Below are 15,097 nucleotides of genomic sequence, written 5' to 3'. Positions count from 1 at the left end.
CCATTATAGAAACGCCAGTGCATCTGCCCCATTGTCACCAATTGTACAAGAATTTCACTAATAATACTTTTAAAACAATGTAGGTCAGAAAAGGAACACATTAACTTTCTCAGAGAAAGCAGGAAATCAGTAGGGTGCAAAGTTAACTGATTTAATTGATATAGAACTTAGAAAGACATTCCGTTTTCTAAAACTGTAATGAACATAACATTAAAACAGAAATTATTTCTCAAAGAACATTTACTTTGATTTAGAGTTTCAGATCTTGTGATTTATCTTCCCTGCAATGCCTTGCATAACGTAATACAGAATACATAAAAACTGTAGAAAATAGTTCAGTCTTTCTTGTTGAGCCAACTATCGATATTAAGAGTCATAGGAAGCACGTGTAACGATTGGTTTTGTCAAAATAACACTAAAACTATTGCACAATGCCACCTTTCACACTGTTCAGTGTTTCTGCTCAAACATCAAGATCTAGAATGTAAATGAAGCTACAGCTACTAGCAAATTCTAAAAATGCAAAACATAATCATTATCCTGTCAACTGGCTCTCATACAAAAATGCCAGCTGGATAGCAACCTTTGTACAGTAATGCGATTAAGAGGAAAATATCCATGCTGCTTTAGAACTGCTCATAATGCCATAAGAGTAATCTTCATAACATATTTATGCAAATTATTTAAGGTTGAAGCTGGATCGAGCAGAAAAGCTAATTAATGGACTTGGTGGAGAAAAGCAGCGCTGGAGAAGCATAGCCATGCAACTGGGAGATACTTACCAGAACATTGTTGGAGATATGTTGCTAAGCGCTGGTATCGTGGCCTATTTAGGTTCATTCACCTCAGAATTTAGACAAGTATGTAACACCGTTAAAATAATGATAAAAATTATATTATTAAATTATATATATCATTATTGGTACACAATGTATTGTAAATACTGTGCTAATGCCTGTGTACCATAGTTGCCTACCCTCCCTCATTCTACAGGAGACTCCTGAAATAGTAGCAATCTCCCTGACTCCCTGAATAGTCCCTCAATCTCCCTGATTGCGCCTTACCCCCATTATATCGCTGTTACATTCTTGGTGGGGTAAAATAAAGCAGAGCTCAACCGGGATCATCAGTGCCATTTTCCTGCATTGGTTATTTTAAGGCACAGTGGGGCAGATGTATTAACCTGGAGAAGGCATAAGGAAGTGATAAACCAGTGATATGTGTAAGGTGATATAGGCACCAGCCAATCAGCTCCAATATGTAAATTAACAGTTAGGATCTGATTGGCTGGTGCATTTATCACCTTGCACATATCACTGGTTTATCACTTCCTTATGCCTTCTCCAGGTTAACACATCTGCCCCAGTGATCCCTATGGCTACATGCATTTAAATAAGGTTTCTCGTGGCCACTTACAGTATATGGAACCTCTTGTAAAATACAATACACAAACAAATCCTGCAAAATATCAATGTCTTTTCTTCAACAAGTAGATCTTATTAACTTTGGGGCTCATTTACATCTTGATGTAAGTAAGTTTCATGACACACCTCTCAGATGTAGCCGTACACGTTGGCGCTGATACAGATGGATCCTCCGTTATCTTGGCTCCCCGAGGCGCAGGCGTGCACTCCCGGTGTGACTAGGCGATCCGTCCACCTAGTCACGCTGGGAGTGCATGAGCCACTTCCACGCTGTATTGGCGTGCGCCCGCCCGGACGGAGACGCTCTCCATTCAAACTTGATATATACATATGGCTCTTCGATCATAACACATCAGACTAAATATGCAATGTAACTTCTTAATGGAAGGAAGGGACATGAGATAATAATAGGGATAATAGACAAATCCCACAGAATTCCTGACAAAGGACCTTATTCAGCATGGATTGCAAAATTGAGAAAATACAATTCGGCTGATTACTGAACGACTGCGCATGCACACTGTTCGTATTTCGAGTGTGCAACCATGATTTGCCATTTATCCTGTAAACACGTGTTTCAATGCAATTGCATTTCGATTGACATGAAGCCAGCGCTTAGGGGAGGAAACATGGCGTTTTCTGGGTGTCAAAATGCAGGTGTGTCAAGGCGTTTTTTAGGTTTTCCAGCCTGTTGTGTTAGCAGAATTGTGGATGACTTTGCCTGGCGCAGATGGAAAAACTTTTCGATGTTTTGGTAATTGCGAATGGTTATGCGACCTGTACAAAGAAGATCAACTAAAATGGTACATGGTGTTCACTTTATCTATGTGTTCTTATTCATGATAATAATAATAAATATAATAAATCACAAGTGTAAATCATACTCTGTATTGATGTTGAAAAAGTGCTGATATCAGTTTGATGTAACAATTAAACTTTTATTTCCGGAGTCACAGTGCTCCTTGTAGATACTTAGTAAATATAAGGTTAACTTTATAACTAATTGGGGTTATTTCAGTCCATGCAATTGCGTGAAATTTCTCCTGTAAAATAATTATCAGGAGTACTTGACCTCTTTCAAAGGTCCAAATTAATGTGTCCAGATTAACTAGCCGAAAAAAGCATGAAAACAACATAAAAATAAAATTAAAAATAATGAAAAAATAAAAAATAGAAATAAAAAGGGTCCAATTGCTGAACGCAAAAGTCAATATTAAATGTGTTATCACTGCCCTAATTAGGGCCGTCTTTTAGTCCTGCTGATCGCAGTAAATTTCCTGGTATAAATGTCAATGGAGATGTGAGTTGGGGGATATATGTTCTGGGGGTGCGGCGTCCCGTAACCCTCAGGTGCATATACTTACCCTTCTTCCTCTTGTCGTCTTAGCCTCTCGTCCCCCGCTGTGTCCGTTCGTCTGTCCCTCCGTCTCTCTCCCCGCGGCCGGCGCAGAGCCCCTGTGTGCAGCCTGCACACCGAGGCACGGACCTTCGGGACAACGGAATCACCGGCGGCTACGGCACTTCCGGGCACTGTCAGCCTGTTACGGGCGTTCGGTCCCCGGCGCGCTGCAGCACCGACGGCGGCTCTACTTCACTGGCCAGTGAAGGAGACTGTGGGATCTGGAAGCGGCTGATCTTTACAGCGGGTGTTCGAATGATGCTAGGTGTTAGATGTGTTGGATGTGTTGTTTTTCTCCAACGCGTTTCAGCCTTAATTGGCCTTCCTCTGGGAGCAGAGGAAGGCCAATTAAGGCTGAAACGCGTTGGAGAAAAACGACACATCCAACACATCTAACACCTAGCATCATTCGAACACCCGCTGTAAAGATCAGCCGCTTCCAGATCCCACAGTCTCCTTCACTGGCCAGTGAAGTAGAGCCGCCGTCGGTGCTGCAGCGCGCCGGGGACCGAACGCCCGTAACAGGCTGACAGTGCCCGGAAGTGCCGTAGCCGCCGGTGATTCCGTCGCCCCGAAGGTCCGTGCCTCGGTGTGCAGGCTGCACACAGGGGCTCTGCGCCGGACGCGGGGAGAGAGACGGAGGGACAGACGAACGGACACAGCGGGGGACGAGAGGCTAAGACGACAAGAGGAAGAAGGGTAAGTATATGCACCTGAGGGTTACGGGACGCTGCACCCCCAGAACATATATCCCCCAACTCACATATCCATTGACATTTATACCAGGAAATTTACTGCGATCAGCAGGACTAAAAGACGGCCCTAATTAGGGCAGTGATAACACATTTAATATTGACTTTTGCGTTCAGCAATTGGACCCTTTTTATTTCTATTTTTTATTTTTTCATTATTTTTAATTTTATTTTTATGTTGTTTTCATGCTTTTTTCGGCTAGTTAATCTGGACACATTAATTTGGACCTTTGAAAGAGGTCAAGTACTCCTGATAATTATTTTACAGGAGAAATTTCACGCAATTGCATGGACTGAAATAACCCCAATTAGTTAAAAGTTAACCTTATATTTACTAAGTATCTACAAGGAGCACTGTGACTCCGGAAATAAAAGTTTAATTGTTACATCAAACTGATATCAGCACTTTTTCAACATCAATACAGAGTATGATTTACACTTGTGATTTATTATATTTATTATTATTATTATCATGAATAAGAACACATAGATAAAGTGAACACCGACACTGCATTAGTTCTTATCAGGGGTTGAGCGCTGTGTTGTTTATACTCTGCAAACTTTTCCAGTAGGTTAGATCACCTACAAACATCAGCAGCTCGCCACACCCAATAGGGGGTTGACATTACCTCAGTGCGCAGGTGGTAACCCTCCTAAAATGGTACACGACTTACATACATCACAAAACTTACCTGGAAAGACTAAACAATCTTAATATTTATAGTTTGGAGCAGAGAAGGGAAAGAGGTACATGACAGAAACTTTCAATATATCAAGGTACAGGAGGGTAACATCCTGCAAATGAAGAGTATTAGAACACGAGGACATGTGTTAAAACTGGAAGGAGGTAGGTTCATGCAAAATTTGAGGAAAAATTACTTCACAAAAAGAGTAGTGGACAAATGGAATAGGTCCCCACCAGAGGATAGACGTGGCTAAGACAGTAGAGCAATTTAAACATGCATGGGATAGACATAAGGCTATTCTTACAATGTTCTAAGGATCAAATAGGTTTTTAGTTTATTATAAGATTAAAAAAGGGGCAGATTAGAAGGACCAAGTGGTTCTTATCAGCCGTCACATTATTTTCCTATGTTTTGTGCACAGCTTATCTGCAAAGAATACACGCATTCCAAAGCCCACTCTCTGCCAGGGAGGTGCAGTCAGGGGAGGCAGTGCCTCCCCTGTGATTAATTATTAAAATAATATAAAGAAGATACTTATGACACATATTCTGTGTCATAAGTATGTTCTTTATTTAATTCTAATAATTTCCTGTCCTTAAATGTGTTTGGGAGGCACTGATAGCAGTGCCTCCCAAACACAATGCAGACGGGACAGAGCGGGGGGCGGGGCCAAGCACTGGGCTTTAAAAGCCCATTAAAAAAAAACCTAAAAGCGGCACTGAAAAAAGTTCCTCGCTGACAGGGACACCACCACCATGTCAGCGAGGCACTTGTGATTGGACAGCGGATCCAGTGCTGGATCTGCTTGTCCAATCACCCAGACGCGGCGGGTCCCGGCGGTGAGTGGCGTAGGAGGTAGCCGGGATGGCCCTGCAGTGTGTGCGGCTCTCCCCCCGTCCTCCTCCGCCCTCCCGCTGATAGCAGCCACGGTGTGCGGCTCTCCCCCGTCCTCCTCCCGCTGACAGCAGCCGCGGTGTGCGGCTCTCCCCCCGTCCTCCTCCCGATGACTGCAGCCGCAGTGTGTGGCTCTACCCCCCACCTCCTCCGCCCTCCGCTGACAGCAGCAGCGTGTGCAGCGCTCCCCTCGTCCTCCTCCCGCTGACAGCAGCCGCGGTGTGCGGCTCTCCCCTCATCCTCCTCCCGCTGACAGCACCCGCGGTGTGCGGCTCTCCCCTCCCACTGACAGCAGCCGCGGTGTGCGGCTCTCCCTCCATCCGGCCGCTGACAGGAGCAGCGGTTTGCGACTCTCCCCCGACCTTCTCCTGCTCACTGCCAGGGGTGTATCAACCTATTGGCCAGGATGGCACTCGCCAGGGGCGCCAGGCAAGGAGGGGGCGCCGCCTGGCTCTTCCACCCACGGCCAAAGGATAGAAAAGCAGTACTGTCAGACTGTACCTGGTGAGAGTCTGTTACTGCTGGAGCGGCGCCGGTATCCGGCAGCACTGCACTTGTAATCAGACTCAAAATAATCTACAGCTCCCAGCAGCTCTTGTTGCTGGAAGCTCCCGGCAGCAAGGGCTGCTGGGAACTGTAGTTTATTGTGAGTCTGATTACAAGTGCGGTGCTGCCGGACACTAGTCTGATCACTAGTGCAGTGCGGTGCTGCCGGACACTAGTCTGATCACTAGTGCAGTGCGGTGCTGACGGACACCGGGGCCGCGCCGGCAGTAACAGACTCTCACCAGGTACACAGCAATTGTTATATAGCACAGTGCTATAGATCTATTTGTTGTTGAAGATAAGAAAAAAGTGGCAGTGTTTGGGAGAAGGGACTGTAGTACCTGGAAAACTACACGATTTTCATGCATGTTAGATGTAAGTAAGTAGTGAGTAAGCGAAAATTTTAACTTGTTGAGTGTAATAAAGAAAATACATATCTTACCTATTTCAAGGCCAGGTTCAAGGAAATGTATATCCATTAACTGTATAATGATCAGTTTATCTTGGAAGTGATGGCACCCTGATGTTTTTTCTAACAGGAAGTACTTTTACCATCCAACTAATGGTGTTTGGTTAATGGCTGGGCCCATTTGAGGCTCATCTCCCAGCATCTCATTAGCATTTCATTCAGGATGCAGTCAAGATGCCGGTGTTTGGCATCCCGGCGGTCGGAAAGCTGACACCAGCATCCCAAAACTGCTCAGAATGCTGATGCTGGCATCCCAACATAGATAGCGATGCAGAATGCCAAAATCCAGATCGAGTTGGTGCCAAAGTCTCCACTGGCAAGCCACGTGGGAGGGTTAGGGTTAGGCTGCGAGGGTGGTAGGGTTAGGGTTAGTCTGCAGGGAGGGAGATTAGGAAGGGTGGGTTAGGGTTAGACACCACTGAAGAGGATTTTGGGGGGGGGGAGCGGGTTAAGGTCAGGATGTGGGAAAGGTGGGTTAGAGGGGAGGGATGGTGTAACATGAATATGAGACACTACTGTGCGGTGTAATGTGAATGAGGGACACTACTGTGTGGCATAATTTGAATTGGAAGTACTATTGTATCCACACCCGTCCCCCACAAGACCATGCCCCATTTCCAATACTCGCACCTTATTCCAAATGTGTGTAGGGGGGGGGGGGGGGGCGCCAGCCCCTTACTTTGCCAGGGGCGCTCGGACCCCTAGATACACCCCTGCTCTCTCTCTCTCTCTCCTTTTTCCCCCACCTGTGGATTGTTCTCTCTCTCTCTCTCTCTCTCTCTCTCTTTTCCCCCCCACCTGTGGATTGAAGTTTAATGTTCATGTTTACAGGTACCGGCCCTATTGGATTCTACTGGACAAGTGGATGTGACCAGCGTGGGATGTAGGTAAGTAATCTGTCTCTCATTTTTACAGGTATCGGCCCAATTGGATTCTACTGGACAAGTGGACGTGACCGGCTTGGGATGTAGGTAAGTATGTGTGAGTGTGTAAGTATGATATAATAAAGTTTTACTGTCACGGTGTGTGAGTTGTGTTTTTATTTGGGTATTTTTGTTGTTGTAGAACTACAGGTACCAGCGGGCCCATTATTTCCCCGCATGCTGGTACTTGAGGTTCTCCAAGTACCAGCAAGCGGGGGAGGCTTGCTGGGCCTTGTAGTTCCACAACAAAAAACAACATTATTTTTTTAACACTCTTATGGCTATTAACCTCCCATCCACCGCCCACGGATGGGGGGGACAGCCTCGGGCTTCACCCCTGGCCCTTGGGTGCCTGGAGGGGGGGACCCCTTCATCTAAGGGATCCCTACTCCTCCAGGGAACCCCGGCCAGGGGTGACTAGTTGGGGGGGTAATGCCATGGCCACAGGGACCTACATAAATGTGTCCCCCGGCTGTGGCATTATGTCCCTGGCTAGTGGAGCCCGGTGCTGGTTTTAAAAATACGGGGGACCCCTACGTCTTTTGTCCCCTGTATTTTTGGAACCAGGACCGGACTAAGAGCCCGGTGCTGGTTGTCTAAATACGGGGAACCCCTGTTAAATTTTTTTCCCAGTATTTAAACAACCAGGACCAGCTCAAAGAGCCCGAGGCTGGTTATACTTAGGAGGGGGGACCTCACCCAATTTTTTACAATTTTTTTTAACCCATTCAGACCCTTCTCCATTAACTTAATGGAAGCCCTGGACAACAGAATTGCATTCATGTCCTCCTCCCACTCCCTTCCCAGTCCCAAACACTAATTTTTTTTTTCTATAAAAATGTACAATATATCACAAGTATGATGAGCAGGCAGGCAGCGGGCATTGGCGGCATCGGAGTGAGCTGCAAATTAGTGACGGAGGGCTTGGTCACTTGATTGTGGGCGAGTTTGTAAGCCGGTTCGGGCAGGAGCGGGCATTGGCTCGGCGGCAGTAGGGGTCATCAGCAAGATTCGGCGGGAATTATGGCTGTAGTGCCTCACCAGCCACTGACCTCACCGCACGCCACTGCTCTCTGCAGGTTTTACTTCTGCGCAGAGGATGAAGGACACAGTCTCTGAGTCTGCCACAGATTCCTTGATTTTGTCCCCCTCTGTCAGCCATAATATTTGTAATATCAGCAAAAGAATCAGGTTTAAGTTGTCCACTAACTCTTCTTCATCAGAAGAAATCATTGTTAAAGTAATAAAATCAACTGTCATGTCAGACAGGTAAAGTTCTAAGGCAGAAAGAGTGCATCATAAGGGTCACTCACTGCCCATTTCACCTTTTCCACATAAGTTTGTGATAAAAAAGAACCTCCAAGCCCTGTGCCAGAAAGAGCATTGGTGTCCCCCTCCCCCTTCACTCTTTCTGAAACAGGAACAGTGAACCTGATTCTGATTTGCAAGCATAGAGAATAAAAAAAACAAGCAACTGGGCAAAACCATGCTGCACTGCAGGTGGGGCAGATGTAACGTGCAGAGAGATTTAGATTTGGGTGGGGTGTGTTCAAACTGAAATCTCAATTGCAGTGTAATAATAAAGCTAACATTTGTGTGCTACATGCAAAGTAGCCAGTATTTACCCTGCATAGAAATAATATAAATCAATTTGCTCCTTTGCATGACAACATTGTTCCAGACACAAAATTTCTTTGGTTACAAATCTGAATCAGGCCCTGTATGCGCGTTGCAGGCATTCCCAAAAAGGGGCATGGCCTTATGGAGGAGGGAAGAAGCACTCCCCTATTTTCATCACTCTGGGGTAGTACCCAGCACTAATCCCTATATACAGGCTGCATCTTCCTTGTACACTCCTATACAGACTGCATCCCCCCGTATCCCTTATACAGCCTGCATCTCCCCCCTATAACCACATATACAGCCTAACGCAGGGGAAACTAATATCACTCCTCCACCATCCACACCACAATCCACATCATTACTGATTTCCCCTAATCCCTATATATAGGCTGAATCTCATCTTTACTCCATATACATCCTGCATCTCCACTGCACCTCCATATACTGCCTGCATCACCCTGCATACATACATACATACATACATACATACATACATACATGCATTTATATATATAAATGCGAAAGCCCTCACTCACTCACTCACTCACTCACTCACTGACTCATCAATAATTCTCTTACTTCCCAATATGCTAGGAAGATGAAATGTAACATAGGTATTCTTCCGGTGGGAAATAGGAAACTATGTAATTAGAATGTTAATAAACCTCCCCTAAGGGGATGAAAAGGGGATTGACATAATGACATCATCAACGATGCGTGGCTTGCGTTGCGTGAACGATAACGCCCAAACGGACAATGAGATCAAAATTTGGATTGCATACCCCGTGTGTAGAATTTAATAAACTTCACAAATGATCCCGTTACTTTTTACCATATCTGCTACAGGTGCTCCAACGCCAAGAACCATGGATTCATATTTACTTACATTAAGACATCGCAAATTTACAATTCTATAGATTTACCAACTTTTTAACACTCATTTATATTTACAACCAGGACAATCAGAAAATCCCATGCGAAAAACGGGTAGAACAGTTAGTACATACATACATATATACATACATACATACATATATACATACATACATAGCAATTTACACTCAGTCAATTATGTTGACAGGCAGTGGAGGTGAAGGCACTGTAGCAGAATGCAGCCCTTTAACATTATATGACAGGGCTGGGTGAGGACTCAGAGTAGCAGACACACACTACCTACCTGTTGCAGCGCACCCGGGTTCTTCTTTCATGCAATGCAGTCCCTCGGCTCCTCACACAGCACTGTAGAAGACATCATGGCATCTCCATCCTTACAGTGCAGGAGCCAGGGGGTGGAGTGGTGAGGAGTCAGGCCCACTGCTAGTGTAACATGCATCACTGCAGATGCCCGACAGTATTGATTGTGGTGGGTGAGAATGGCGAGTCCATCCCCAGACATCTGTATTGCGCATGAGCAGCACCAGCTTCCTTATGTATAGGTAATGGATCACAGGGGCAGCATGCACGCTGGCAGCACACACCAGGACACACCTACAGCTATTACTGATCTGATACATGGTGTGGGTGTATGTATAATGACACAGGGGCAGTATGCTTCAGGGCCGAGCTGAAATCGGTGATGCTTCTGACCGGATTGGCTTCTGACCGGATTGGAACCAGTAATGTCTCTGACCAGACTTGTAATGTTTCTGACTGGACTGGAACTGGTAGAGTCTCTGAGTGCTGGGCTGGGACTAGCTAAAGCTCGGGATGCTGGCCTAGAACTGGCTAAGGCTCAGGGTGCCAGGGTTGGAACTGCAAAAGATACAGATTCCTGGCTGTTACCGTCATAGCTTCAGATGAACAGGAATGGATGACTGGAATAACTTGGCATATAACTGTCAGATGGCAGGGACTTGTGGTTCATGAATAGGACTGACTAGCAGGAACTGCACAACAGCACTTGCAGCTGTCTCGAACCAGTATTTCATCAGGAGAGAAGAAAAAAATGTAATGATCTAAGGATACTAGAGAGAAGTCTGTGTAGACTGCCTTTTCCCCAAAAGGAAGCAGGAGGGTACTTACATACACATTTTGAACATAAAGTCAATGAATCAATATATAAAACATCGTACACACAGAATGGAAGGTCTAGCAGAGGTGCCTTTCCTTCTTTCCCATAACAAATATTGCATCAAGATAAACCAAAAGGAGACCTTTCATGCAAATTAGGTCCACCCAAAGCACAGGAGGCATCTAAGATTCCTCTGGAAAAATGTCCTCTATCAATGGATGGTCATGGTCTTTGGCTTATCCAACACCCTTTACACATTCGCCTGGCTTCTGAAAGCTGTAGTGACATGCCTTCAGCAGAAACAAGTCCTCTACATAATTTATTTGGATAACCTCCTTGTATTCCATTCAGATCGGGAGAAGCTACTCTCTCAGTGTGAGCTAATTGTGTTATTTCTCAGTCTAGGCTTCTTTATACATATATTACTCCAAATCAGTACTGTTTCTGGGGTTCTTAATAGATTCCCACTCTTTCTTGATAGCAATCCCATGAGAGAAGTCAGCTTAATTCAATTGCAATTTTTAGGCTATGGAGGTACTAATGTTAGCAAGTAAAGTTGCCACACAGGAATGAAAAGAGATGCCCACCAGAGCCATTGCAAACTCATTCCCAATTGCATACACATTCGCAGACTACAAGCAAAAACATGCAACATCAAGGTTAAGGATAGCCCTATGGCTACGCAGACTGGACACAGCAGTAGCGACTTAGGCACCATATTTTTGCACGTACGACCTTGCAGCCATCAGAAGATACATGCCCGAATATGGTCATGACATGCCTGCGTTTTCCTAACCACTCCCCATACACTCCCCATTAACACCTCCAAATGGCCACTTCCTGTAATTTACTTATCCATGAACTCCTCATTGCAATCAGGATTGAAGCGGCACCTTTGCACATGCACATTGTGATCACGGCACATGCGCAGTCGGCCAATAATTGCCCCGTTGCGTGATAATCGCCAATTGCATACAAACATAAATTAGGTCCCATGTATGTACCCGCAGAACTATATTAGCTTGCAGATTACCTCTCAATGGCACACATCACATTAGACAGAATGTCTGTGAAGGCAGAGAACTTTCACAACATTGTGACAACCTCTGTCGACCCATGGTTGGATCTGTTTGCAACCCCATCCAATACCCAAGTTCTGAACTTTGTTTTCAGAAACTGGTCCCAAGTTGCCTTCTGCACAGATGCAATATCATTTTCAAGAACAGATCTAATCTTCCCATATGCCTTTTCTTGCTCGTCCATGTTCTTGAGGATACTTCACAAAATCATAGCAGACAGGGTACCCCAGATCCTTCTAGTATACCCATTCTGGCCCTTCAGAATTTTGTTCTCCTATTCAATTACCTGCACAAAGGCCCAAACTTACCCTAGGACTGTCCAAAGAATGCTTCCATGGGAACCAAGACCTGCTTCAGGAGTTATCACAATGTATGTCTTTGGCAATATTGCTAATATTGTTAACCAACTCAATTAAGTTATTAGAGTTAAATTGATTGAAGTGTGAACTGCATTTGGGATCACAGGCTATTATCACCCATTAGGATTTAGTTTAAATGTAGAAACCTCTTATAGACAATAAGGATTCTTAGAAGCAATTTTAAATTTCTTTGAATTTAAAGTCTTTGGCCTTTAAAAAGCAAATGTAAGTAATGTCATGTATATTATGTGTTAATTGTGACACGTGAAGTCCTGCCAGACCCAATAGAAATCCTCTCAGTGATGTAACTCTGTTTTTTGTTCAGCTATAACCAAATTATCTAAAAATTGATTTAATCATCCTAGTTGGGCATTTGTGTATTATATTTTGGTAGAATTAGATGCCATGATATAGAAAGCAACGGACCCCACCTGTAGCCTTCTGTGGGCCATAAATCAGACCAACTTTCCTCCAACCAACCAACCAACTGACCAACTGTCCAACATGTCTGTCCAACTAAGTGCTATCCCACACACCTAACCAACTTTTTCATCAAACCAGCCAGACAAATTTTTCATCAGACCAGCCAACTTCTCTCCAACTTGTGATGTCACAGAGTTTCTGCAGGTGTTTGGAGATTTTTTTATTATTATTATTTAAGCAATACTCCTGGTTCACTACACACAGCCATATTTCTGTGATAGTTTTTCCCAAACCCATCAGTCAGCAGCTGTGTATATTATAGCAGACTATTTCAGTCACTTGTCTGTTTATACTACAGTGGAACTGCCCAGTTTCTAAGGCCCCTTGTTCATCTATGGTTCTCCTAACACCCCCTGTAGTTTTGCCGCTACACACACACACTCTCTCACACATACACCAATACTTTTTTAAACAACAGTACTTATACTTTTAAATGCATTTTATTTATTATATAGCAACTAAGTGCTGTTAGGATAGACTGAAGGTGCTGCTGTGTGGAGGTGTGATCACGGGGCGTGTGTGGCGTGATCGCGGGAGGGGGGATGCAGGCAAGGAAGAATAAAGGTGCTACCATGGAGGGTGATCGTGAGGGGAGGTGCTTGCAGGATATACTGAGGGTACTGCTTTTGGAGGGTTGATCGTGGGGGTTGGTATGATGCTTTTGTTGGGGGGTGGTGTGATCATGGGAGGGAGTGCTTGCAGGGGATAGTGAAGGTGCTGGTGTTGGAGAAAGAGAATCACGGGGGTGAAACTAGTAATGCAGACACTCCACTTCTGTCAGGGATCGCAGGCTGACACTTCCGGCCCGTATCCACATACTTATCGTTCAGTTGGGGGGAAAGTTCCCCTACACTAGAGCGATTAGTTGGGAATAATCAAACAGATTTGATTTTCCCAATAAGTTGGATCAACTGTTATTTGGGGTATTTCTGTTTTTGAAATAGTTGGCTGGTTGGAAAGAAATTATTCTAATGTACAGTATGTCCAGCTATTATGGGAGAATAAGAAGGGGTAACACAGAGCAGCAGTTGAACATTTGGAGAGAACTGGTGCCAGAATTTTGGATTCTGACAGGTTCTAGGAGAACACACTGACCCTTTTTGCATCTAGACCTTTGAAGTGCCCAGCTGCAAAGATATGCAAATACAGCTCACAAGTTTTCTCCATCCGTTATCCCAGTGTTCCCTCAGGAGTGTGGTGACTGGCAACCATTCCTTATCATGCTGCTAGCGTGCGTTTGGCCATGCAGCTGTTTGCCACAAGTGTGTCTTTGTGCAGACATCTTGCCTTAGAGATAGCTGCTTGCGCTGATAAGACACACTGAAACCCTGTCTGCAGTGGGGGTGAGCAGAATTTTTAGGGGATGGAGAGCACTGGGAGTGCTGATACTATATGGTATTATTGTATGTACAGGTATGTAGTTCTCAGGGACTTGCAGTCAGGGGAGGCAGAGCCTCACCTGTCATGCTCCCTATCATGTTCAGAGTTCTCACTATAAAAATGATTGGAAGAACACAAAGAAGATATTTATAACTTACAGTATAAGCATCTTCTTCGTACTAATGCAATCATCTTTATAGATAAAACTTACCAGATTTGCAGCTGCAGCTCAGCCTCATCTCTCACACTGTCGTAGACTGCCTGTACAGATGAACGGGGCTACACAGCGGCCAATCAGACCGCATAGAACAGAGGAATGGGAGGCATGTGTGTGAGCTCTGATGGACAGCTTGGATTGGTCATGTGACCAATCCAGGAAGTGAAGGAAGACAGACACCAGGGCTGCGCAGCATGGCAGGGGAGGAGGAAAGTGGGGACCCGCAGTGCCAGCAGCAGCCACCCATGCACAGTGACTGGGCTGAGTAGCAGCCAGAACCTGTGTGTGTGTGTGTGTGTGTGTGTGTGTGTGTGTGTGTGTGTGTGTGTGTGTGTAGCATTTGTAGTGAGTGTGGGGACAGGACTGTGTGTTTATTCTGCAGCGAGTGTGGGGACAGGACTGTGTGTGTGTGTGTGTGTGTGTGTGTGTGTGTAATCTGCAGTGAGTGTGGGGACAGGACTGTGTGTGTGTAATCTGTAGTGAGTGTGGGGACAGAAGTGTGTGTGTGTGTGTGTGTGTGTGTGTGCACGCGTGTGTGTGTGTGTGTGTGTGTGTGTGTGTGTGTGTGTGTAAACTGTAGTGAGTGTGGGGACAGGACTGTGTGTGTGTAATTTGTAGTGAGTACGGGGACAGGACTGTGTGTGTGTGTGTGTGTGTGTGTGTGTGTGTGTGTGTGTGTGTGACATCTGTATTGAGTTCTCTCCCTCCCCAGGTGCTGCTGACAATATCACTGATGACTGTATTGCCCTGTCTAACCTGCTGCACCAGGCCAGTTGTGCTTTTGCAGGTGAGGGGCATTGGGGGGCACCTCACCACACCTGTTAACTCACAACACTAGGGTGAAGGCTGTGA

General features: G+C 45.2%; 1 protein-coding gene across 1 annotated transcript in view; it reads left to right on the top strand.

Moving 5' to 3' along the window:
* The window catches only part of LOC134934622 (dynein axonemal heavy chain 3-like), a 1,803,147-nt gene that overhangs the window by 1,547,683 nt on the left and 240,367 nt on the right, over positions 1 to 15,097 (top strand). Inside the window, exon 60 of the mRNA XM_063930015.1 lies at positions 689 to 860. Within this exon, the coding sequence (XP_063786085.1) occupies positions 689 to 860 (172 nt within the window). The remainder of the gene's footprint in view (positions 1 to 688; positions 861 to 15,097) is intronic.

The sequence above is a fragment of the Pseudophryne corroboree genome, chromosome 6 (assembly GCF_028390025.1).
Source record: "Pseudophryne corroboree isolate aPseCor3 chromosome 6, aPseCor3.hap2, whole genome shotgun sequence".
Classification (NCBI taxonomy): Eukaryota; Metazoa; Chordata; class Amphibia; order Anura; family Myobatrachidae; genus Pseudophryne; species Pseudophryne corroboree.
Note: the sequence above shows the minus strand (reverse complement) of the source record. Positions and strands in the feature narration are given on the sequence as shown.